This window comes from Trachurus japonicus, chromosome 9 (genome assembly GCF_045865225.1).
Source record: "Trachurus japonicus isolate A0001 chromosome 9, Traja_1.0".
NCBI classification, from domain to species: domain Eukaryota; kingdom Metazoa; phylum Chordata; class Actinopteri; order Carangiformes; family Carangidae; genus Trachurus; species Trachurus japonicus.
In genome coordinates, this window is record NC_140915.1 from 10436601 (window position 1) to 10462448 (window position 25848).

A 25848-nucleotide genomic window follows, 5' to 3' on the forward strand; every position below is an offset into this window, starting at 1 on the left:
GAGGTCCATCATCATCATCATCATCATCATCATCATTATAGATGAGCGACATTTTGACGCATCGAAGGTCCAGATTAAGAGATTAAGAGAGAACATTTGCTCAAAACACAACAGGTTAAGAGAAGACTAAACTAATAAACAAAACAAACTAATCCAGAAAACACAAGATGCAAGGAACATGCAGGCGACAATGAAAGTGTTTCCACGGGACATTAAAAAGTGAAAAACCTAGATAAGATGCATTTAAGATGATGCAACTAATCCATGTGTATGAATGAATGAATGAATCGTGTCATGCCACCATTGAGGCCCATCCCTTATGAGATTACAAGACACATTTACTGACAAATCAAAAACTACACAGTCCTTCCTGTTGGTATTACCCGCCACCCACACAAGTGCGACACATAAATAAACAATTTAAGATTATACTTTCAGTTCTCATCTGTAAATCGCTCTTCGTCTCGTTGCCCAGGCCTTTTCAAGAAATAAAGAAAATGCAAATATTTTCAACTGAAAAAGATGATTTGGCTTCTCAGCATCGTCCACCCACACACATTCGTTGTTTGGATCTACCTTTTGTCTTGTAAAGTCATAGAAAGGACAGTTATAACACCAAATGCATTTCATTCTCCACCTCTTGGATGTCACACAAAGTACAAATTCTATCGTCTACTTCTGCTGTGCCAACACATCTGCCTGTCTCAATATGAATACCAAGAATACCAGCTGTTGAGCACACTTGTCTTTTATATCAAATTATATATCATATCAGATTTTCTTCTTTGGCAAATTATACAAAACATTATTTTCTGGGCCAAATACCTTCTTTATTTCACAGTAAGTACTTATTGTGTCCCCCAGGAAACACTTTGTTGTGCATTGTTTTGCCTCGTCCAGAGTCCAGACCTGTGGCGTCTAACTGAACCCGAGTCTCGAGGGCGTCGTGAAACTTTAACGAGTCTGTGCAATGTAAATCAAAACCTCAACGATGGACATGAAAATAAAACAACATTGTTTTTTTTATCCTGCACCACACACACACACACACACCACAGCAAGTTTCTCCCCGGAGGAAAAACAAATGGAAAGGGGAAACTGCTAAAGGAACGAAGGAGAACGAAGGGATCCGAGATGCAAGATGAAGTTTAGCTTTAAACTAAAAGCATCATGAAAAGAGCAGCCAGTGTAGGCACTTCACAGCCTCGGGCCGCTTAATAATTCAGATGTGGTAGAGAAGAGCCACGGATTCAGAGTCCTCAAATGATCTATTTCTGTGTGTCCTGGGCCACAGTAGCTGCTCAAAAGCGTCTATTCTCCTGACATCAGTGGCGGCCGGTGCTCAATTCATTATGTCAGGGGGAAGTTCGCACATCACAGTGAAAGATCTCTCAAAAGGATAAACAGGAAGGAACATTATGTGTCGCGTTTTTTTTTATTTTGGAGCAGTGGTGGGGGCTTCATTTGGAGAAATCAGGACTGAGGATCTACCAGACAAAGAGCTCAATAAGCCTGAGTGTGCGCTCCTCAAAACAAGCCTTTATCCTGCAGCCTCTATCTAACAGTGGCAGCGGTTTGTTGAAGAAGCAGCACAGAACGTCTCAGATGGAGGTTAAACCTGCGGCTTGAAGTCGTTTTGCTTTTCTTTTTTTCTTTTTTCTCCATCTTGTGTTGACGTTGAATGAACATCAAACACAAACAACTTCCAACTGAGTCAAAAGTTGAGATGGTGAGAAAAACTTGAAGCTCTGACAGAAAACATGAGGGAGTTTTAATCAAATCAAAGCTTTTTCATGCATTTTTCATCGACTGATGATGTAACTCTCCTCTCAAAGGTGAGGAGGGTTTGCTGTTTTTTTTGTAGTTTCTCTGTGTTAGCTGACAGAATAATTTGGGGTTTGAGACAGTTACCGAGACAAAAACCAGACGTCTAAAGACTCAATATTTTATTCTGAGAAAGTCTAATTGTCATAAATCAGACAAATCACCAGATTAATCAATGATGACATTTAAAGAAACTGCTTTAGTTTAAAGGTCTTATATTGAACAAAAGGTAGATGTCCATGTGCGGTGTGATTATAAAGCAGCTCTAGGATCTATATTAATACTGTGAAAGTATCAAAGCCTCAGTCCACAGAGAAACGCACACAGCCTGTATTCAGAAACTGAGCCTTAAAACCAGCCGTCAGGACTTCCTGTCACTTTGTGATGTCACAACAACGCAGTCACCCTAAGCCCCGCCCACCCGGCTCTACCGTCGAACACTGAACACATGCAGGATTTGGTTTATGCGAGTGTTTTTTACTTGAAATCTGTTCTATATTTACTTTAATACTCAGACAACAATCAGCCAATTAGAAGCGGGGGCTCCTCTCTTCTGATTGGCTGTTACTAAAGACTGCAAAATCATACAGAAAACTACACTGAGATAGGTTGAAATGTAAAGAGGAGAACCAAAAACTATGTAAAAGTGTAAAATGGGGAAAAAACAAGATACCAGCACTTTATCCTACAAACTTTCTGCAGATTATTCAGACTTTAGGACTTAACGTCTGATTGAGTCTGATTTTTTTTATAGCGCAGCAGCATTAACTGATGAATTAAATTCAGATTTCAGTATTAAAAGGTCACCATTTGCAATTTAAAAAAAAGAGGAAAAAAAAGCTTGTCCACCGTTCTTCGAGTTTAGTTTTCAGGTGGCGTTCCCTCCAAACTCACCTGTCAGGTGACCCCTCCCCTCCCCTCCTGTCCAGAATGTCTTATCAGGGTGAAAGCTGAAAACGCTGACACACTCTCTACGGGTCTCACAGGGGCCGAGGAGGTGAAGTCGAGCCCCTGCTGTCAAACACACACACACACACACACACACAACACCTCCTGCCGTTATGTTGTCACACTGTCGTCCTCAGATGATGATTTCCCTCCTGAAAACGCTCCCTTCTCTTCTCCTTCAGTAGTTTTCTCCTCCTGGCTGCAGTATCGCTCCAATTCAGGAATCTGGGCACTTCCACAACACAGACTGGACACTGCACCGTCACAGCTACGAGGGAAAACTACACTCTGAATGTGAGTAAAGCCAGGATACTATAGGGATGACACGATTACAGTTAAAGGAATAGTTCACCAAAAAATGAAATTCAGTCATTAATGACTCATCCTCATGCTGATGAATACTCCGGAGTAGTTTTTTTATTCCTCAAAGTGCATCTGGAGACCCGAGAGGCCGGTTCGTAGTCCAACGTAAACTTTATATGCAAGTCAATAGGGCCCAACACAAAAACATTCATAAAACTACACAAAAACCATTTAATATTCCGCCACACTGCTCGTCTGCTGCAATCTAAGTGTCCTGAAGGGATACAGTCCAGAGTTTACTGGAAACAACGTCATTTAGGACATTTTTACAGCCTAAACAGTCCTGTATTGAATTTGCAAATTCAATACAGGACTGTGTGGAGGAAGATTACAAGGTTTTTGTGTAGTTTTATGGACATTTTTACACACTGTCGTCCTCAGATGATGATTTCCCTCCTGAAACCGCTCTCTTCTCTTCTCCTTCTATAGTTCTCTCCTCCTGGCTGCAGTATAGTTTTCTGTTTGCCTCTTCTCTGCCCTCCTCCTCTCTGCCGCCTGTAGTAGAGCTGGATGAGAGCGAGGTCTTATTTGGCTTCCTTTCCTTCTCCCTCTGATCACATGGGTGGCTTTGGGGCCCCGTGGGGCGAACAGCAGCAGGAACACCAGTCAGCGTTGACCCGGCTGTCACACAAAGGAATTATCATTCACCACGAGCACCGGGGTGTTTAATCCACCAAGGAGCCTTTAAAAAAGGCAGTTTCCACTAATATACATACGCTGTCCAAAAGCAGTCAGATCCTATTAGCGCCTCTAATGTCATATTTCACCGCTAAACCCCACCGGGTGCACTGTCCACGGATATGAATACCCCAGCTGAGGATATTACCCCACGGCTCAGAGTTGAGTCAGAGATATAGGCAGCTCCTTTAAAAGAGACTTCACTGTCCTCTGCTTTCAGTCTGAGCTGCAGCTTCACAATCAACCTGCTCCAACTCAACTCTCAATACATGACATTTCCAAATACTGCTGCTGCTTTGCACTTTCAGTTTAGAAAAAAGGTTTGTTTACTTTTACTTCTAGGTTTCAGTTCAGTTTGGGTGGGAAAAAGATGAGGTAAACAAATAGGACAGAGTGCAGTGGGAGAAACTTTCACTTAAGTAATGCTGAAATATCACAAAGCTACGGTGGCCCTGAGAGCTTAACACACTGCAACTTCAGAAATCACTTGTAAAGACACAAACATGCAACAACATTAGGAAGTATATCTCCATCAATCTGACAAAACACACTCTGCAAAAGCCAACAACACAACAGAAAAGTGACAGACCTGGCTGGGACAAACTTTTTGTTCAATGCTTCCGTCCAAAAACAGAAACTGAACATAAAGAAAATTACTACGTAAAAAATGATGAGAAATAAATAGATTTAGAATATATAGTATACATATCAAAGTACAGGGATAGTATGAGTTGATGATGTTACTCATCTAACCTGTCTTATGTTCACTACTTTGATTGCTGGTTAGGGTTCAATTAAACGCTGTAATAGTAATATTTATTATGATTCCAGTCCAAAAACTGGCTTTTAAAATTCATGTCCCCTCCCTTTTAGTAACTTAAAGCAGAAATAATAAGTTCATTATGTTTCGATAGTTTTCGAAGTCATCGTCAATCAAACTCCAGTTGTGACACTGGTCAGGCAAAAATGGTTCGACAGTATAGTCTTCCAGGAAATGCAGGTTGTTTAAATACTCCCAGTTATTTGTTATTTACAAAATAAAAGCTTTTTCAAAATAAAATTACACAAGTGTATCTAAAATAACAAAACCCACCTGATATCGCACAGTGAAGTAGCTAAATGAAGTGCGTATGAAAAATAAAGGCTATAAAGCACAAGTAGCTGAGAGTATTTAAAGGTCCTGCATTTCCAGTCTCTGTACACTGAAGAAGACTACTGTCGAAATGTTTGTACCTCGCCACCTGCACTGCAAAAACTCAAAATCTTTCCAAGAATATTTGTCTTATTTCTTATCAAAATGTCTCATTTCTAGTCAAAAGTAATCTCTTTCCACTCACCATCTAAAAATTAACTCGTTTTTAGATCATTTTCACTTGTTTCAAACTAATTTTCTCTTGAAATAAGTAGAAAAATCTGCCAGTGAAAGCAGCTTGTAATCAGAAGGAAAAACTTGCTCCACTATCAGATTTTTCTACTTATTTCAAGTGAAAATATGCTTGAAAGAAGTAAAAAGTGTCTAGAAAAAAGCTACTTTTTAATGTGATAAGTCTTATTTTAGGTATAATTAGATTTGTTTTGACTAGAAATTACATTTTTACTAGAAATCGGACAAATATTCTTGGTAAGATTTTGCAGTGTGTTACATTAAAGCCACCTAAAGGACATTTTGCGAGTGCTGGCCCTTTAACTTCTTTCAAGCCTGTTCGAGCCGTGCACCCATCATGTATTACCTGGGAGACTAGTGCTTGCTGATTCCCTTCCTTTAAGATGGAAAAACGGCCCACAATGCATTGAGCACCAAGATCCAAGAACCAAAGTGTTTTATATGGCAGCAATCGTCTTCATGCTGCTAACTGGGGCGTCGCACCTCGTTAACACTAAACTCTCACTAATAAAACTAAACTTAATCGTGTGTTAAGCGACGACATGCACGCTTACAAAACAGAGCGATGCATGCATGGTCACGGAGAGAAAGAGAGAGACAGACGGACGGACGTTTGACGACTTCAACTCAACCTCCTCTGTTCCAGAAAGTGAACGTGGGAACCAGAAGCTGCAGTGAATCTATTCTCTACAACTACACACTGTTTCATTATCAGCTGACTTATGGAAATGACATGTGATTATGTCAACAACAAAAAAGAAAAAAAAAGCAGTAAAACGTCCGAACGCTAACTGCTAACAACACATACTGTAGAGAGAGAGAGAGAGGTGGCTGTGTGTTTACAGCACTTTGGAGAGATTATGGTGCTTCAAAGAGGGCGAGAGCACGGCAGCAAAAAATTCATTACCTTTTATGGTTCTCCCATTTCGTAAACACCTACTAGGCTATACTGTACTGTACATGCACGGTGGCGGTGATTTGTGCATAATTGGTGATGATGTGGTCGTGAGCTCAGCGGGTCTGAAATTAACCACTGAAGTCGTATTGAGAGTGAAAGTGAAAAGGATTTCTATCACAGTGCATATTTCTGGAGCTGGTTAGTTGGCAGCTGAGATTTTATATTAGAGATTCTCACAATGGGAGGAAAGAAGAAAAAAAAAATGAAGTAGTGCTATAAAATGTCAAACTGTTGTGCATCCAGTCGGCCTGAGTGACACATTTAGCCTCAACACACACACACACACACTTGCAAGATATCGCCACGAGGGAACTGTGGGAAGCTGCTGGGATGGTTCTCGGTTGTTAGGGGAAACAAGAGGCTCGGATTCAGGAATCTGGGCACAGACAGACTGGACGCTGCACCATCACAGCTACGAGGGAAAACTACACTCTGAATGTGATTAAAGCCAGTATACTACTATAAGGATGACACGATTACAGTTAAAGGAATAGTTCACCAAAAAGTATGAGTAGTTTTTTATTCCTCAAAGTGCATCTAGAGTCCAACTAAATCCATATATGAGAGTCAATAGCGACACAAAAAGTCCATAAAACTACACAAAATACCATTTAATATTCCTCCATACTGCTCGTCCACTGCAATCCAAGTGTCCTGAAGGGATACAGTCCAGAGTTTACTGGAAACAACGTCATTTAGGAGATTTTTTACAGCCTAAACAGTCCTGTATTGAATTTGTTTGGGGCGTGCGGTTTATTTATGAATGTGAAACTCTTGAAACGTGCTGCCTGTCTGTCTAGCTACAAACATGGCGGCACAAGATGGCGACACTCTCTAAAGCAAGACCCTTGTTATATGTATAAAAGAATAATTATAAGACTACGAAAGTGAAACAAATTTTCGTTTATAGAGATTATACACTTGTTCAAATATATAGTATATTCAGATTTAGCCAATAAACCTTGACAAATTATTACATACTGGACCTTTAAGTATTTTAACATTTTGACTGTATTTGATTTTTACACATTCATAGTGCTGTGAAATTAATTAATGCATAATAATCTTGACAATCGCAATACCGTGATTGTTTCTTTGTCCCTACAGGAAACCACAGTGTGTATGTAAACAAACACACACACACACACTTCTGTGTTTAATCCCAGCTTTTCCTCCCAGTAGAGTAAACCTCGAGGGGCTTGGCGGGTGGGTAGAGGGGGGGTTTACACTGCACAGACCTCCGTCCCTGATGGTGCTATTCTCGAGTTGCCCTACATTTTGATTCCTACAGAAACAGCGACTTGTAATTCCAGGAATTCGAGCCTGGAGGGGGGGCAGGTGATATATTTGGACATGGTGCTGCATGTTGCCGAGCCCCCGCTGCACGTCATCGCACGGCCTCGGTGGCGGCCGGCAAACTGCACCGCTGTCCTGGGTTATTTAAAAATCTGTCTGGGGTGTTAAGTGTGGTACATGTTACTCCCCCCCCCCCCCCCAATATCCACAGCTCACTGGTTGTATAAGAGTCTCTGTTACTGCACAAGATAATAAAAGTTTAATAAAACTACTAAGAAACTCTTCAAAAAGTTTTAATTTGATAATAAAAGCACATTTTAGACATAATCGATTGAGTTTTACAGCTCTTACTTGGACTGGCGCTGAGCCACACTTCAACAGCTGTGGCTCTCATTTCCCACTAATTTTTTTTAAATTTTGCAGAAAGTTTTCCACTGTTTTCAAACATTTTATCAACTAAACCAGTGGTTCTCAACATGGGGTCCGGGGACTCCCAGGGGTCCTTGAGAGGATTGAAGATGGTCCCTAACTTTTTCTTGAAATTTTACCAAATTTTCTAGAATTGTTAAACTTTTTTTTCCTTGAGAATTTTTTTTTTTTTTTTAATTTACCACTTTTTCTATTTTTTCTTTTTCTTTTAAGTTTGTTTTTTTTTTTTTAAATTTTACCACTTTTTTAACTTTTTTTTTTTAGAATTTTACCACTTCTTCCTAGAAATGTTTGAACGTTTTTGGAGAAATTGTAGCTACCACTTTTTTCCAGAAATCTCTCCATAATATTTCCAAAAATTCACGCCATTGGCCCTAATTTGAATGTAGAAAACTTTATTCAGTCTCAGAACAAATATTTGTGTAGGTATTTCTGGTGTTTGCTTCAAAATTTTGCCCAATGGGGGTCTGTGGTCTATAATTTGTGTCAATTTAGGGGTCCTTGATGTAAAAAAAAATTGAGAACCACTGGACTAAACTACCACAAGTGCATTTTTAATCACTTGACAAAAGTTGGTTCATGTATGAAATCCTGTCCTGTGCAAAGCTGCAATAGCTGCTAACTCTCTATGTTAAGAATCTGAGAGCTTCCTCCTCCTCCTCCTCCTCCTCCTCTTGTTTCTCCAGCAGCAGCAGCCATGTTTAGTACGTGATGTAAGCGTGGAAGCTGACATGAGCCGACATGATCAGGATGTTTAGGACGACCCCGGGGTGACGTCACGTAAAGACGCTCTGCTGACGCCCAGACGATGCTTCTGGCTGCTGGACCGTCTGCAGGCCAAACTCCCTCCCACACCTTGTTATTAGACACTGAGCCGGTGAGAAGACGAGACTAAATACTTTTTTAACGAACCCTACAACCAGCTGCTATGTTTAACGTCCCACTTAAGACAAAGCAACACCTGATTAATTCACCACAAACAAATTATAAAAACCTACAGTACCAGGAAGATTTCCAACATCAGAAACTCCTGGACTTTAAAGGGATAGTTCACCCAAAATTCAAATTTCACTCATTATCTACTCACCCTCATGTCGACTAAGGACTGCTAAGGGCTAAGGGCTCTTGTATTGAAGCCCCAATATAAGAAATTGTTCTGAAAAAATTAAATAGGTGTATATTTTAAGCTTTGGACGGACCAGGAAGAGCAACACAGGGTGCTTCCGCTACAAACAAGCTTATAAAATATAGACTTATTTAATTTTTTTTGGAACAATTTCTCATGTTGGGGCTTCAATACAAGAGGGACATTACAGACGAGCACTATGGAGGTATTTGGATGTTTTTTGGTGTTGGTGTTTTTGGACGAAGAAAAGTGGTGTCCGTTCTCCCAGCCCTTAGTCAACATGAGGGTGAGTAGATAATGAGTAATGAAATTTGAATTTTGGGGTGAACTCATCCCTTTAAACTGTCCCCCTGCTCTTTCTCACCATATGGCTGCTGCTGTCAAAGAGGCCGACTCTGAGTTTGCTCACTTGACCATATTGCCTGAACCTTCTCAGCCATCTGTGCAGCCATATTTGTTTTGTTTTTTTCCTTATCAATCATAAACGCTCATTGTTCATGCAGATAACAGGAAGTCGTGTGTGTTGACTCACTGCACCACCGGCTGGAGGTCACCGCTCAGCTACACCCACCTCATTTTCTTTTCTTTTCTTTTTTATCATCGAGAGAAGACGGCGACGCACCATCTGCTTCCATATTTTTTCTCAAAATGCAACTTTTACTGTAAAATTATGACTTTTTTCCCCAACACATTTTATATTGTTTATTGTTAAACGGATCCCCATTAGTTGTCTCTATGGTGACGACTATTCTTCCTGGGGTCCGCAAGACAAACAAACAATGAAAATTACATTGTAAATTAACAGTAAGTAGAAAGTAAAAGCATCAGTTTCTGATAAAATAAAAGTTAAAATTAATTCAAGGTAATTTTTTAAAACCCAAAACTGTTTTTTTAAACCCTCCTCTTTGACCCAATCTGTTCCCTTCCCCCATCCTTCTTTTCTTCCTTTCCCCCTTCCTTCCTTCCTTCCTTTCTTCCTTCCTTACTTGTTCTTCGTTCCTTTTTGACCAAATTGACCCAATCTGTTTCCTGCCTACATCTTTCTTTCCTTCGTTTTCCCCTTCTTTCTTTCCACAATCCCTTTTCCCTTCCTTCCTTCCTTCCTTCCTTCCTTCCATCTTTCCTTCCTCCCTTCTTTCCCTTCATCCTTACTTCTTCTTCCTTCCTTGACCCAATCTGTTCCTTCCCTCCATCCTTCTTTTCTTCCTTTTTTCCTTCCTTCTTTCCACCATCCCTTCCTTCCTTCCTTCCTTTTTGACCCAATCTGTTCCCCTCTTCCATCATTCCTTCCCTTTTCCCTTCTTTCCTTCCTTCCTTCCTCCCCTCTTTCCCTTCGTCCTTAATTATTCTTCCTTCCTTAGCCCAATATGTTCCCCTCTTCCATCTTTCCTTCCCTTTTCCCTTCCTTCTTTCCTTCCTTCTTGACCCAATCTGTTCCCCTCTTCCATCTTTTCTTCCCTTTTCCCTCCCTTCCTTCCCTCCGTCCTTACTTCTTCTTCCTTCCTTGGCCCAATCTGTTCCTTCCCTCCATCTTTCTCCTTCATCCTTCCTTCCTTCCTTGACCCAGAAGGACAACAGAACAGGAGCGTTGAGCCTCCTTTTCAAACAAAATCATTACATTACTTTTTTTTTCTTTTTCTTGGAGTATCAGATTTCTTATTTTTTTCCCGTAGTGTAGTGTGGCCCTGAATGCTAGCAGTCGCTTCCGATGTGGTTCGTTACCTCAGCTTCCTACCAAGAAAGAAAAGGAGGAGGAGGAGGAGGAGGAGGAGGTGGAATCATTTACTTCCACATTTGGAAAATCCTAAAAAAAAACAACATGTGCAGATCCAGTTCCTCTGCCCTGGTGCAGTGCATTCACCCTGCAGAGCTAAATGTGTGTCAGCTGCTCACATGTAATGTATAACTGCACCTTTATGTCTTCTTTAATTTAGCTGTGAAGAGTCGTCAAACTGATCTTTGTTCGAGTTTTGGCCGAGTTTGTTTTTTTTCGTGGCATATAACACCAAATCTAATCATATAAAAACAGAAGCAGAAGCTGAATCAGAAGTCTGCCACACAGCGAGGCCTGAGGGCGTCTGCTGCAGAGAGAGACCTGCACTTTAAAGGGATAGTTCACCCAAAATTGAAATTTCACTCATTATCTACTCGTATGTAATGTCCGTCTTGTATTGAAGCCCCGAAATGTGAAATTGTTCTGAAAAAATTTAAATAAGTCTATATTTCAAGCTTGTTTGTGGCGGAAGCTCCTCTTCCTGGTTCGTCCAGATTTGACGAATTGGGAAGAGGAGCTTTGAGAAGCTTCCGCTACAAAACAAGCTTGAAATATAGACTTATTTAATTTTTTTCGGGACAATTTCTCATGTTGGGGCTTCAATACAAGACGGACATTACATATGAGTAGCATGAAGGTATTTGGATGTTTTTTGGTGTGTCTTTTTGTTACGAAGACAGTTGGTATCCATTTGCAACCATTATATTGACATGCACTGCTACACCGAGACCCCCTGAAACTTCTCCCAGCCCTTAGTCGACATGAGGGTGAGTAGATAATGAGTGCAATTTCAATTTTGGGTGAACTATCCCTTTAATCTGGTTCCTTCTCTTCTCCCTCTCCCTCCATTTGTTCCTCTCTGCCCACCACTCCAGGTGTTGAGGGAGGGAGGAGGGGTGGCTTCTTCACTTTGAACTCCATCTAACTGTCCAAACATGCTGGGACGTCCCACCTGTCTCCTTTTACTTCCCACAAACCCCCTCTCTTCTCTTCCCTTCCTTTCCCTCCCTCCTTTAAAAACACAGACTCAATCATTTCTGTCTTTACATCTCCGCTCCAGTAATTACCCCCCCCCTCCCTGCACCTTTTTTCTTTTTTTCTTTTTTTCAAAGCTGCAGAGTAGGAGGGAAAGTAACAACGCGGGAGATGCAGGATGTGTTCTCATGCATTTACAGGATTGCAGGTATGTTACCACTCGCTGTTTTTGAGCTTCTACTACTGTCATTATACACTGATAACACGGCAGCACGGGGGAACAAAGCAGCAGCAGAGTTGAGTTCGTCATCATTCCTGCCTGGGAACCACAACTGCAACCGCCGAGGACCGTGTTTAAGGCTTTTTAAGAGAGATTACCAGTTGTTGCAAGACACAAGTGGTGTTTTTCCAAAGTGCACAGCAGCAGATTTCATTCCTTTTCTTCTTTTACTTGGGTTGGGACACAGATTTTTCTGAAGGCATTACAGAATTACACCCCCCTCCCGTCAAAAGTACATCCTGCGGTGATGCTGAAAGTTTTTAAACCGCTCGCAATTCTTGTCTTTTACCCTCCTGAAGAAGTTCTGAAACTGCTTTCAGACCCCTGTTTAAACCTGCAGGTACATTTCTCTCAGCTCCTTCAGACAAAGTCAGTCCTCCTCCTCCTCTTCCTCCTCTTGTGGAAACTCAAATAAGTGAGTGAGAGAAAACAGTTGCGTTCAGAGACACTCCTGGGTCGCAGATGAAGTGACTGGCTGATATTAAACAGTTAACAGACCATATTAAACATTGAACAGTACGTTGGCAAACTGCAGTTACAGGGTGAGTGAGATAAAACAAATGTATTGAGGTTATGATAACTTCAATTTCTCTTGATTACACCTATGACCTCTGCATGAAATCGCACTTGACACTTGTGATGTAATGCAGGTTTCACCACACCGGTGTTTCCAACTTTATGTTTCCTTCCTCTGAATTAAAGGTCTTGTGTTGTTTAAGTATTTTTTGATTATATAACAGCTCTAGGCTTTATATTATTAATGTTAAAGTATCAAAGCCTCAGTCCACAGAGAAACGTAATGAATCCGCATAAGTATTTTATCGTTTCAGCATTTCGTCCAGACGGAAACTGCGTTTTCGGGGGGTGAAAACAGTAAACAGTGTTTGGAAACAAGTCCCAGATTGGGAAAATCTGAAAACGCCGCCCCAGCGTTTTCGTGTAGACACCCAAAATGGATCTTTTGCAAAACAATGATGTCATACCCCCGACCGCTCTAACCTGTAACCTGACACACACCGCAAGATATTACAGTCTATGGACGTAATGTAACGTAACATAATAACAATGACATATGTACTAGAGCCGCTTCAGTCACTTTCAATGGATCTGTACGTACGCAGATATTTCTGGAAACAATGCCGTTTTCACAGAGATTTTTTTTTCAAAACGAACAAGAAAAAGATCGTTTTGGGTGAAGCTCCTCTTTTTATAAAAACGAGCCGTTCGAACTTCCTGTAACTTTGTGATGTCACCACTCTCAGCCCCGCCCGCCCACCCACCCACCCACCCACCGTGCAAAAAAACCTTACAGGACTTCGGTTCAGTGAGTGAATCAGAAGAGAAGCTCAGACCACAGAGAGAAGACAACAACACAAATGATTGTGTAGGACACAGTTGTTTTGTTCTTAAAACCACAAATATACCTTCACATGGATCCACACTTCAAATAAAACACTGAAAAAAACCACGGCAACACCTCCTCCATGCTCAAAGCCAGGTGCATTGTAGAGAATTAAAGACTGGCTTGACTTCAACCCAATCTGAAACCTGTGGGACGCCCATGAACATCAATAACACAGGAGCAAACCCCTGCAGCCAGGTATCAACAGCACTGTTCAACAACATATCAGGTGTAATGCTCATGGAAAAAAGTGTGTGTATGGAGAAAAAAAAAGTGCAAAAGCTTGGAGGAGGTTCAACTCTCTGAGCCGTGTGTGGTGTCTTACAAATCACACGTTGTAGCGGGCAAAAGCCGACACAACGGGAACGAGGCGACTTCTCCTCCTGGGTCGCAGCCTCGAGCCAGAACACGACAACTTCAAACGCTTGTAATAAGTCTCCCACGCCAGGAGAAGACGACGAGTAGAGTATCCGGCAGCAGAGCAGAGTTTAAAGAATAATATAAAAACAAAACAAAACAAAAAAAGCACATCTTGGAGCAAAAAAAAAAACCCCTTGGATGTTGGCCAATGCCCAGAAAACAGAAGCAGAAACAGAGTGAAAGAGAAAAAGCTCATCACAAAACTCTTTTTCCAACTTGTGAAAAGAGGCTATAACCTTCAGCTGGAGCCGCATCATGCTTTCTCATCACTGTTATCATACACAGAGTCAGTATCCGGCATGCATTATAGATGAGACACATCTTCTCAGCTAGATCTCAGTGTGTGCAGCAATCCCTGCTCATAGTAGCTATACCTACTCTCCTTACCACCTATCTGAGCACATACTGTACATATACGCACTTAACGACTGCAGCCGTCACTCATGCTCAACTTGGTAATGTCTCTTTGAATAATACATGAGCAAATACCCATCAGGCTCCACAAACAGGCTCCAGATCCTAATTCTGTGAGCAGACGGGAACAAGGTTTTACCAAATGATGATACAGAGCGAAAAAGTTCGGTTTGCACCTACCGCATACAGCGATCCCTCGTAGGTACAGGCACCTGGGTGGAGGGAAAGAAAAGAAAACATTAGCATTAGAGAGTCACACGCCTTTGGTATTATTGATACATCACCACAGCCTTTTTCTTTTCTTAGGGATTATGCAAATGTGTCATTGTGATTCCTGCAGACGCTCGGGTCAAACGGCGGTTCAGCTCGATGAAGGATGAGGAATCAATTCCCTTCAAAAAGTGAGATGTGAGTTTCCGTGACAGCGGCCGTGTCAAACTCTAGGGAAGTGGTTCTACGTACGTACTCAGCAGCACGCGGGTTGGTGTAAAGTGTCGGATAAATAAATAAACAGGCAGACGTCCCCCAGTGGGAGAATAATCCAAAAAACAAATATTGAAAATCTGCTCAACTTGAAGCTAAGCCATGAAATCAGCAAACGGACAAACAAGTGTTGCAACAAAAGCTAAAAGAAGCTAAAAGAAGCTCCCACTGCTGCTCACCAAGACTAACTAAAGACCAACTTTACCAAACAAGACACCATGTTTGCTAATTGTATCTGTATAAAAACTGTATGGGACTTTAAACTGTAAGTGGCTGAACATCAGGGGACAGATTCACAAAACAATCAAAAAAATCTTCTAAAGTGTCTTCTTTTTTCTTAAGAAGAAAAAAGAGAATAAATCATATTCTCCAAAAAAGTTTAGAAAAAGAATAAATGCTATTCTCAAATTTGTTCTTTACTTTTTTCTTAAAATGGCGCGTGCAATGCCATGCAGTGACGTATTTTAAGAAGTTGTTATAGGAAAAATAAGAAATTTGTACAAGAAATGACTGTTCTTAAGAAAATATTGAGGAATTGCACTTAAGAACTTTCTTATTAACTTCTTAATTTTAGATCTTAAGACATTTCTTAAGATCTTTCTTAAGAACATATTGGTGAATTTGGCCCCTGAACGCCCCACAGTCCCATCAGGCCTGGGCGAACTATGGCCATTTTTAATCCATCCCATTGAAGATTGGCACAAAATTGACAACTGATTGAAAACTTTGATGCACTGGGAAAAAAAACAGTGACGAACAACTACACTGCTCCCATGTTTTCTTTTACTTTGAGGTAATTGCTTTTGCATGTAATTCATATTAGTTAGTTTAGTTCATCTGTCATATACATTAAAAAGTACAATGTACAGTCAATGCAATGAAATGCTTTCTGCCCTGGCTCTCTCTCAGCACCTTAATGCCCCTCCGAGGAACTTTCATGATTTGCCGGAATGAAGACTGCATTTCCCATGAGCTCTAGCACATATTGTCATAAAGACGCTTATGAAGCTCGGGCGTCAGGGCTCCAGACTAACTTTTTTGTGAGCAGTTTTAGGCAAATTACTTTGGAAATGTATTTAAAATCCTTATAGCGGAGCAGGCTGACGTTACAGCCCAGGATGTAGGATCATCCACATTGATATGAGATTCTTTTATAACCAACCTGGGTCTCTTTAAAACATATAAATAGTGCAAGAAAAAACCAATAACACAACACAACACAACAAAAAGTTTGCCCACCCCCGGTGTAAATACTGAAAACTCCTTAAATTGATCATTTAGCTTCATTAGTATTCAGTGCATCACGAGCGCTTAAGAGCCAGAACATGTGGCACCTTTAGACTGAAAGGGCACGGCAGCGCTGATTATCTCCGCTCAATTTGAGGGATAAATGTTAAGAAAACGCAGACAGACACAAACACACACAGACAGATGAACAGACGAACAGACGGATGTGTGCGCACGCTTTCGCACCAGCCTCGTCAAAAAAACAATACAAAACAAAACACAACAAGACAAGACCAGAGAAATCTGAGCTGCCGCCGGGGGAAAAGTGCAGCGGGAGGTTAACATTTACCATAATGATCCAGATGGGAAAACAAGAGTACAGTTACAGTTGCAGAGTCATACACGATGCCCCAGAGCCAGAGTCTATTTGTGCTGCTGCTTCGTGCTCTTGTCTCTTTATCTCCCAGTCTGGCAGAAAGAGTGCACGGGGGGGGAAAAATATGTAATCTGGGAGTTTAATCAGTTTGTGGATGATACACAGAGGTGGTTAAGTTGTGCAGCTTAAGAAAGATGATCCCAGTAACCAATTAACTACAGCAGGGTTTTTAAACAAGCTCCACACTGAGACATTAATTAACCCTTCATCAAGTGCAGGCGGCTCCAAGTGGGCGAAGTGTTTTATCACAGTGTGAATCCAGTGAGATGAGAATTTATCTGTGCAAAAATGTGCGAGTGGAGATTTGTGGGCACAACTTATCTTGTTTTCAAGTTGCATGGGTGTTTTATTGTGTGAAACAACAATAGAAATGGACAGACTGGCTCATTTTCATGCCTTCATACAGAAGATACTGAGAAAATATGTTTGAGGCTTTTGGCTTTTCTTCATTATTTAGCAATGCAACAAAACTCGCAACAGGAAGAAAAACTTCTATTGACTAAAAGTCTAAAAGTGTGTAAAAAAAATGTAATAGAAGTTTGAGAAATTAAAGGGATACTTCACCCAAAATCGATAATTCACCAATCATCTACTCACCGTCATGCCAAGGAAGGGTTCAGAGAGTCGTCAAAACGCTTTAGGAGTCCCAGGGGGGGTCCGGCTGGCAGCGGATTTTCATCTAATGGCGGCGGATAGAGTTCACTTTTGAATCGTCCACAACACACACTATGAAACATCCAGATACCTCCATACTGCTCGTCTGTACTGACCCAAGTGTCCTGAAGCCGCCACATGGAAAAGTTGTTTGGATAAAATTAGTTTGATCTGTGTTTTTAGCCTTGTTGTAGTAGTAGCTCCTAGTGGCTGCACGGGATTTGCTGCGAGATGTTTACATCATAGATCCAATGGTTTACAATGATGAATGAACATCTCGCAGCAAATCTCGCGCATGCGCACAAACATCAACAGAGCCACTGGGAGCTACTGCTACAACAAGGATAAAAACAGAGATCACATTCATTTCTTCCGAACAACTTTTCCATGTGGCGGCTTCAGGACACTTGGGTCAGTACAGACGAGCAGTATGGAGGTATCTGGACGTTTCATAGTGTGTGTTTTGGACGATTCAAAAGTGAACTCTATCCGCCGCCATTATATGAAAACCCGTTGCCAGCCAGACCCCCCCTGGAACTCCTAAAGCGTTTTGATGACTCTGAAAGTTCTCCAAACCCTTCCTTGGCATGACGGTGAGTATATGATTGGTGAATTATGCAATTTTAGGTGAAGTATCCCTTTAAGTTCTAGTGTTTATCATCATCAAACATGAACGAATCAACAAGGTTTTTTACATCTGGAGAATCTGAGGGCATGAAAAGAGTCTCGTGATGACAAAATATTTAAATCATCATCTGATTATGAGAGAGAAACCATGGCAACTCAAGAGAAGACATGACAACCGTGCTGCCCGCCTCCCTCTGCCTTCACCTCACAGTCTTAACACATCACACAAAGAGTAATTTGACAGGGTTTCTGAATGAGCCCCTTCCACCTGAGAGCTTCTCTCTTCAATTATTCATCATCAAGAGGAGATTTCACTGTTTACGATGCAGCAGCAGCAGCAGCAGCAGCTCCGCTCAGAAACAGACACATCCATCCCAGAAGGAATAAAAGTGTCTTTAAACTTGGGCTGGGAATACTTTAAAAGTGATTTTTGTTTTTGTTGCATACTTACATATATTGATATATATATTCATTTATATGCTCTTCTTGACTTTCAAAACAGCTCATTTAATCCAAAACAGCAGGGCACGGTCGGGACCTGTGGATCGCTGAATCACTGCAGCGCCGCTGAGCAGGAGGCAGCGCAGTCAAACAGTCTGATTTAAAGATGAGATGATCCGTGTTTCCTCCCTCACAGATACACTATTTATCTCTCCTGTGTGTGTGTGTGTGTGTGTGAGTGAGACTCTGATCTCTGGGAAGAGTCAGGGCAGGGATGAGGATGATGATGATGCTGCAGAAACTCACAGCTACAATCGTGATGGAGTCAGCCTCCTCATCACCACCTCACGTCTGGAACATTTTAACTCCTCTAACCACTTTGTTCGGCTCGCCAACGCCGGAGGAGGAGGAGGAGGAGGAGGAGGAGGAGGAGGAGGAGAAAAAGAAGAATAAGGAGCATCTCTCTTTATAAAAGTTTGACTTTCAGTGGATCAACAGCTGCCAAGCGGATTGGACACGTGCCCGAGATGAAGAAAAGATGATGCTAATGATTTTTGGTGGAGTGTGGTGGTTCTGCTGCTGCTGCCAGATTTCAACATGCAGCCCGACTCCTCTGCTGCAGGTAATGAGCTGCTGCTGCACCAGCTAACAGTAACAGGCCTTCAAATTTCAGCAGTATTTGTCCATATAATGGTTGTGAATGGATACCACTTTTCTTCGTCCAAAAAGACACACCAAAAAACATCCAAATACCTCCATACTGCTCGTCTGTAATGTCCCTCTTGTATTGAAGCCCCGACATGAGAAATTGTTCCAAAAAAAGTTAAATAAGTCTATATTTTAAGCTTGTTTGTTGCGGAAGCTCCCAGTGTCTCAGTTCACTGCTCTTCCTGTGTCAGTGCAATGACCGGCGGAACAATTTCTCATGTCGGGGCTTCAATACAAGAGGGACATTACAGACGAGCAGTATGGAGGTATTTGGATGTTTTTTGGTGTGTACTTTTTGGCCTAAGAAAAGTCGTATCCATTCACAACCATTATATGGCCAAATACTGCTGCACGGAGCCCCGCTGTAACTCAGAGAAGGCACGGAGGACTCTGAAACTTCTCACAGCTCTTAGTCGACATGAGGGTGAGTAGATAATGAGTGAAATTTGAATTTTGGGTGAACTATCCCTTTTTAAAAAAAAGGAAAACCTCTGAATGGGCCGGTCGGACTCTGCTGCTGCTGCTGCTTTGGGATTCTTGCTCTTCCTCAGAAATCTGATGCATTATGACTTCCACTGATGGGAATAGTGCTGTAATACGCTGCTGCTGCTGCTGCTGCTGCTGCTGCTGCTGCTGCTGTGCATCGGCCAAGAAGACCTTTTTAGATTTTATGCCAGGGCGGACATAAATATTTCAAATGGCATGTGCATGTGTGAGTGTTGAGATTATTCAGGAAGAAGTGAAACATGCAGAGCAGAGCAGGTCAACTCACTCACACAGGTGTTGAATGTGAACTGTGAGCTCCTGCAGAGTTTACATCAGATAATCTCCCTCCTTCCCTCCCTCACCTGGAGGAGATGAGGTGTCTTGATAACGGCTGGCTGGCTGGCGGGAGATTTTTATTCCTTGAGGCACTTTCCAGCCTGACTCTTTTGTTTTCTCAGAGATAAAAAAAAAGTTTGACTTCACTTCTTCTGTCTGATTTACAGATTTGAGAAAAGATACTGGTTTGAATAGAGTAAAGCTTCTATATCTAAACATCTAGATAAGATCAGAAAATCTCCACCAAAACTAACCTTTCTTTCACAAACTTTTCAGCCTCTTGCTCAGGGAGAAGGTCCTAAAACAAGGATTTACACATTTGAGAAAAGATGCTGGTTTGAATAGAATAAAGCTTCTAGATCTAAACATCTAGATAAGATCAGAAAATCTCCACCTTACTGACTTATATCACTCTTAAAACTAACCACCTTTCTTTCTCAAACTTTCTCTCAGCCTGGAAAACAACAACCTGAAAACCTAAAACAAGGATCCCAGCTGCAGGACTTCCTCAGCAACTTGAGGAATGAATTACATAGCATACATAAACTACATATCTACTGTTGTCTGGATCAGTGGGAGCTGCGGCTGCAACTTTCTCTCCTCTGCAGGATTTCTAATGAGCACAACTGAACAGACTGACTGTCGGTGGAGAGGGGGAGAGAGAAAGAAAAAAGTAGCCGATGTGAAACTCTACTACTGGTGCAGGTTTCGGCATGTGCATGTGCAATGTGCGATGTGCAATGTGCATGAATGTGTATCAGGGTGGTCTCCACTCCGTCCGATAACCCCTGACCTACATAACAACTGGTGAAAAGAAAAGAGACCAAAAATATACCAACCGTGGATCCCTCGGGGGACGGTGAGGATCGCAGCCAGGGCGCCGACAAATATCCACCGTCCAGTCATGGTCGCTGCCCTCCAAAAAACAGTCTTCAATCAATCAATCAATCGATAAATCCAAATCCAAGTCAAGGAGAGAAGAAGGTAAAAAAAAAAAACCAAGAAAAAAACGCGCCGATGTGTTTTAAGTGTCTATCTTCAGTTCAAGTGAGAGCAGGTCTCTCTCTGAGCATTGTAATTATTATTATTGGAGCTCCGGGGGTGTCAAGGCTATAAGAAAAAAAGAAAAAGAAAAAAAGAAAGATTAAAAAAAAAGGGAAACAAGCAGGAAAAGATCCAGGAGAGAGGGAGACGGAGCAGGAGCAGGGAGACGGAGCGCAAACGAGTCCGGCTCCTGAGCGCTGCGCTCCGGTCTGGTATGAAGCAGCAGCAGCAGCGCAGCCCCCGAAAGTAGCTCTCCACAACCACCACCTCTCTCTCTATCTCTTCTCCTCCTCCCTCCGCTCTCTCTCTCTCTCTCTTTCTCACTGCGCTGCCGGTCGAGCGCAAAACTCACAGAGAGAAAACCACGCCGAGTGCAAGGTGGATCTGTCCTCTCTGTGTCTCTCTCTCAGCAGCCGAGACACTTTTAAAAGCCAAGGCGCATGACGACGAGCGGCGGAGAGGCGGTCGGACTTTGTGCGCTCCTGCAGCGACTGTTTGAAGTCACTTCTTGTCCAGCGTCTTTCTTTCCTTCCTTCCTTCCACTCCTTCCTTCCTTCCTCCTCTCCTTCTTCTTTCTTCTGTCCAGGGGGACGTCCCACCACCACCACCTCTCCTCCTCTGCCACACCTCCACCTCCCACCACTACACCACGCAGATATAATCTCACACACGGTGAGGACTCTGTCTGCTGCGCTGTAGGGATTAATTTTTTTTTTTTTTTTGGTGATGAATGGATGTAATGCAGATCATAATCCCATTTAGGCTACAGCAGGAAATCACAGAAATAACACATGACTTTTTGTCTTTGTCCTGCTCAGTGGAGTTAAAGGTAGCCTATAATGTGTAGGAATTCCCCCCATCTAGCAGTGCTTATCTGAACGTAGCCTATTCTTGATGTTGCATTCACGTGAAATCGGGCAGACGTCAGACAGACAACTGAAGCTGCATGTAACAGGATAAACAAGCGTCTATGTAAACAAGTGGTCTGCCAGCACGAGGCAAAACAATACAGGTGTGACAATATGTTGTCATGGTGATGTTGTATTGTTTACCTGACCCATGTTTTACCGTCTTTCTCTCTTAATTACATCGGTTGGTTTGCCAAATGTAAAAAATGGTGATGCAACATGGCAGCCTCGGTTTGGTGTGCCCCCCTTATGTAGGCTATTTGTAAAGACTTGTAACAACTCATTCTAAGGTACGAGAAAGCTTTTATTTGTATGCGGGTGTGATTCGACTTACGTGAAATACGTATTTATGAAAGACAGATTTGATTTTTGCTAATAAAAAGCCAAATAAGTTACATACTGCAGCTTTAAAATCACTTCTTTCTTTTTTTTACCACCTAGTATTCATCTTACATTACTCGTGCTGTGGGGCCTGTGGGTCTCAACACTCACTGTTTTAAGTTTATTACGGTGTGAACAGCCACCTCGACATATTTAATGGTGTTTTTATCCCCTGTTACATCATCATTAGTCTCTTGTAGGGAGTTTATAGTGACTTCATCTCACTTAATGGCGTTTAATCCTCCAGGATCCTCCCTTTATGCTGCATATCTAAACGCCTGGTGGCTTTAAGAGCGTGACACTGCACTGCACTGCACTTTATGGCACATTGGTGTGATATAAACTTAAAGCAGAGGATTATATGTCCGGAGATGAATCTAATGGAGAGAACAGGATGGGAGGGGCAGAAAAACTTAATTCAAAATGATCTCCATTTTAAAACTTTAATGCACAACTTTACCAAAGAGAGGACGAACAATTGAAAATATAAGTTTATTATGTTGTTGATGTGCTCAATTTATCTGTTTAATTATGTTTTATAGTCATTTAATTGGCTGATTCATAATAACTGATGCAGGCAGCCTGAGCTTCATATTGTCGTTTGACCTAAGGAACCAATCACGTCAACGTTTAAAGGAAAAGTGGGCGGGGCAAAATAAACCTGAACTCTTTCAGAGGTTTAAGAAATGAGGCCAAAACCTGAAGTTCCTCTTACAGCCACTGGAGTCAATGACTTGAACTGTGAAAGATTTGTACATTAAAGGTCCAGTGTGTAATAATTGGTGAGGTTTATTGGCAAAATCTGAATATATATTTGAATAAGTGTATAATCGCTATAAAATAAGATCTGTTTGGTTTCTGTAGCCTTATAATAGTAATTCTTTTACATATAGCAAGGGTTTCGTTTTAGTGATAAATTATCCACCGCTCCATGGATTGATTTCTCACCGGCTTCGTTGAAAACAAATGCACATGGAGGAGAGGAGGGTTAGCAGCACAGAGGAAAAGAGACCGAACTTATAATAACCCTTTAAGGTTTAAAGTTAAAGTATCATTATCACATCATACCTCCAAGGTGACGACAGCAGAGCAGCTTCAAAACTCGTCTTCAGGAAACCAGAGGATGACATCACATCACATCCATCTTTATTTCACAGTCTGTGGACAAAGCAGAGAGTGAGCGTCACTGCAACGTACATCAACATATAATAGATGCCAACTCTGCTAATCGATCTGATAACGTCCACTGAACCAGAAGGTGTCAAGTGTTTTTATGCTTCCTCTTCTTACCTGTGGTGGGAATTTAAGAGATCACAAAAGTGAAACGTTCGAGAGCCTCTCTTCTACGATATTACTCTGATCGTCAACTTCACACAGCTTTTATTTGAAGTTTTAGGTTTATATTAGCTTTCCAGACAAATCCCCCTTTCTCTAATATTCTCTGTGAAGGTGTAAAACCTTAAAAGCGAGTGAACGAGTTCAGAGGAAAGTTGATTCCAAAAAAAAGGAGAAAAATTGACCTTAATAAACAGTTTTAACATGTTATTTCACCACCATATGTTTTCCCACACTGGAGTTATTGTATTGTCATCCTTCTTGCGGCTGCTGTATATATTCTAATATTATCTCCAGCAGTGTCAGTGACCTTGCTGTATATTTATAGCACCTAACTTCCATACAGTATCACGGTCCAACTCCCAGTGGTTCATATTATCTGCAGAAGAAGTGTTTGACTCAGCTCACATCTGTATAATGATGACCTTCTGAGGTTGCATGCAGAGAGTCTTTATGGTTGGTGGATGTGAGCGGCTCTTTTCTTGTCTTCCTTTCCTGCCACCGTCGGCCTGTGATGTTTAATCAGAGGGAGTGAGTGCAGGGCTGAGATTCCTCAGTGTCACATGGCAGTAACCTGATCTGCACTTGGCCCTTTTGTCCTCTGCCAAAAACAGGGATCAGAATCAGTTTTGCCTTTGAACCAGTTTTTTTTTCTTCCTGCTGCTTTAATGTTGTTGTTGCTGCTGCTTCTGTCTGAACTGTGCAACCGTCGATGTGACTCAAACAGTGTAAAACCTGACATCCAGAACACCAAGAGTGACCACATATAAGTCATTTCAATAAACCACATGACACCTGAGTCTCTTAAAAATTTTAAAGGGATAGTTCACCCAAAATTCAAATTGCACTCATTATCTATACTCACCCTCATGTTGACTAAGGGCTGGGAGAAGTTTCAGAGTCCTCCGTGGCTTCTCTGAGTTACAGGGGGTCTCGGCGTAGCAGTACAGATAGATAGATAGATAGATAGATAGATAGATAGATAGATAGATAGATAGATAGATAGATAGATAGATAGATAGATAGATAGATAGATAGATAGATAGATAGATAGATAGATAGATAGATAGATAGATAGATAGATAGATAGATAGATAGATAAGCTTTATTTCGGTGTCACTCCACAACACACAATAAAAATCCAGAGACAATGTAAAAATACAATATTCATTACAAAATTACCCGTTTGCCCTTGACAAAATTAAAAGTGTTGGGGACCACTCAAAAAGAGAGTTGTGAGACACCAACTAATAAAATCATGAATAAAAACGCACATTATAGTACCATACAAACAAAACAAACAAATGCATGTCCATATAATGGTTGCAAATGGATACCACTTATCCTCGTAACAAAAAGACACACCAAAAAACATCCAAATACCTCCATGCTGCTCGTATGTAATGTCCGTCTTGTATTGAAGCCCCGAAATGTGAAATTGTTCTGAAAAAAATTAAATAAGTCTATATTTCAAGCTTGTTTTGTAGCGGAAGCTCCTCTTCCTGGTCCGTCCAAATCTCGCGCAATTTGGATCCCTTACTTATATATTGTGGTATCCATTTGCAACCGGTATATGGACATGCACTGCTACGCCGAGACCCCCTGTAACTCAGAGAAGCCACGGAGGACTCTGAAACTTCTCCCAGCCCTTAGTCGACTCGACATGAGGGTGAGTAGATAATGAGTGCAATTTGAATTTGGGGTGAACTATCCCTTTAACTCATTTCTTTCCGATGCAACAGCGTAAAGTGCAGTTCTGGTTGTCGTGATCTTTTAAGACTCTTTCGCCTCAATAGTAAAAAATAATAAGTACCCTACAGTACAGTACAAGTTATTCACGGTTTGATGCTCTGCTCGGTTCATGTTCAGAGATGGATGAAGACACTTATTCTGCACCATTTTCTGTTTTTTAATCATTCATTGTGCTGCTTTGCTAGGTAACAGACTGGGAGATTGTCTAGAGATGCTGGGGGATATGGTGAAAGGGAGGGAGGCTGCTGGGTAAAAAGAAAACAGTGCAGGTGCATATACAGTATGTTTTGTTTATGTAAATGCAACAATGGAGCACTTTAATGATCAATTAATGTGTATCTAAGACGTCTTTCCAGTCCAAAAACCCCTGAGGTTTCTGTTTATAATGATACGAAACAGAGAAACAACATCAAAACGTTGCATTGTAGCTACTGTACTGTATAGCAATTAATTGATAAGCAGAATGATCCCAAACCACACAGTAAAGACCTGTGTTAGATATAAAGACTATAGACTTTTTAAATGCCACTGGCTGTGTTTTGACTCAGTGTTTTTGCTGTGGGATTGATTGATTCAGGATCAATCGGAATAAATGTACATACTTAAGTTGCCTTAAAAAAAGATCTTGAGTTTCAGGCTTGGCAGGTTTCTTTGTGCGGAGCTGCAAACCCTCTGTCAAGAGTAGACCCCTTGGAGGCTTCAGACTGTGAGTTTGAAAACATCAAGCTCCCCCCCAAAAAAATCACACGATAAATTTAG

At 41.5% G+C, this 25848-nt stretch overlaps 1 protein-coding gene across 2 annotated transcripts in view; it reads right to left on the reverse strand.

The window, feature by feature from the left end:
- Nucleotides 1-21208, reverse strand: part of fras1 (Fraser extracellular matrix complex subunit 1) — a 341854-nt gene extending 320646 nt beyond the window's left edge. For both annotated transcript variants that reach the window (XM_085785897.1, XM_085785896.1), the window contains exons 1-2: nt 20509-21208; nt 14452-14483 (exon numbers count right to left, since the gene is read on the reverse strand). In XM_085785897.1, coding sequence (XP_085642023.1) covers nt 14452-14483; nt 20509-20575 — 99 coding nt within the window. In that variant the 5' untranslated portion in view covers nt 20576-21208. The remainder of the gene's footprint in view (nt 1-14451; nt 14484-20508) is intronic.
- Between the last annotated feature and the right edge of the window lie 4640 nt (nt 21209-25848).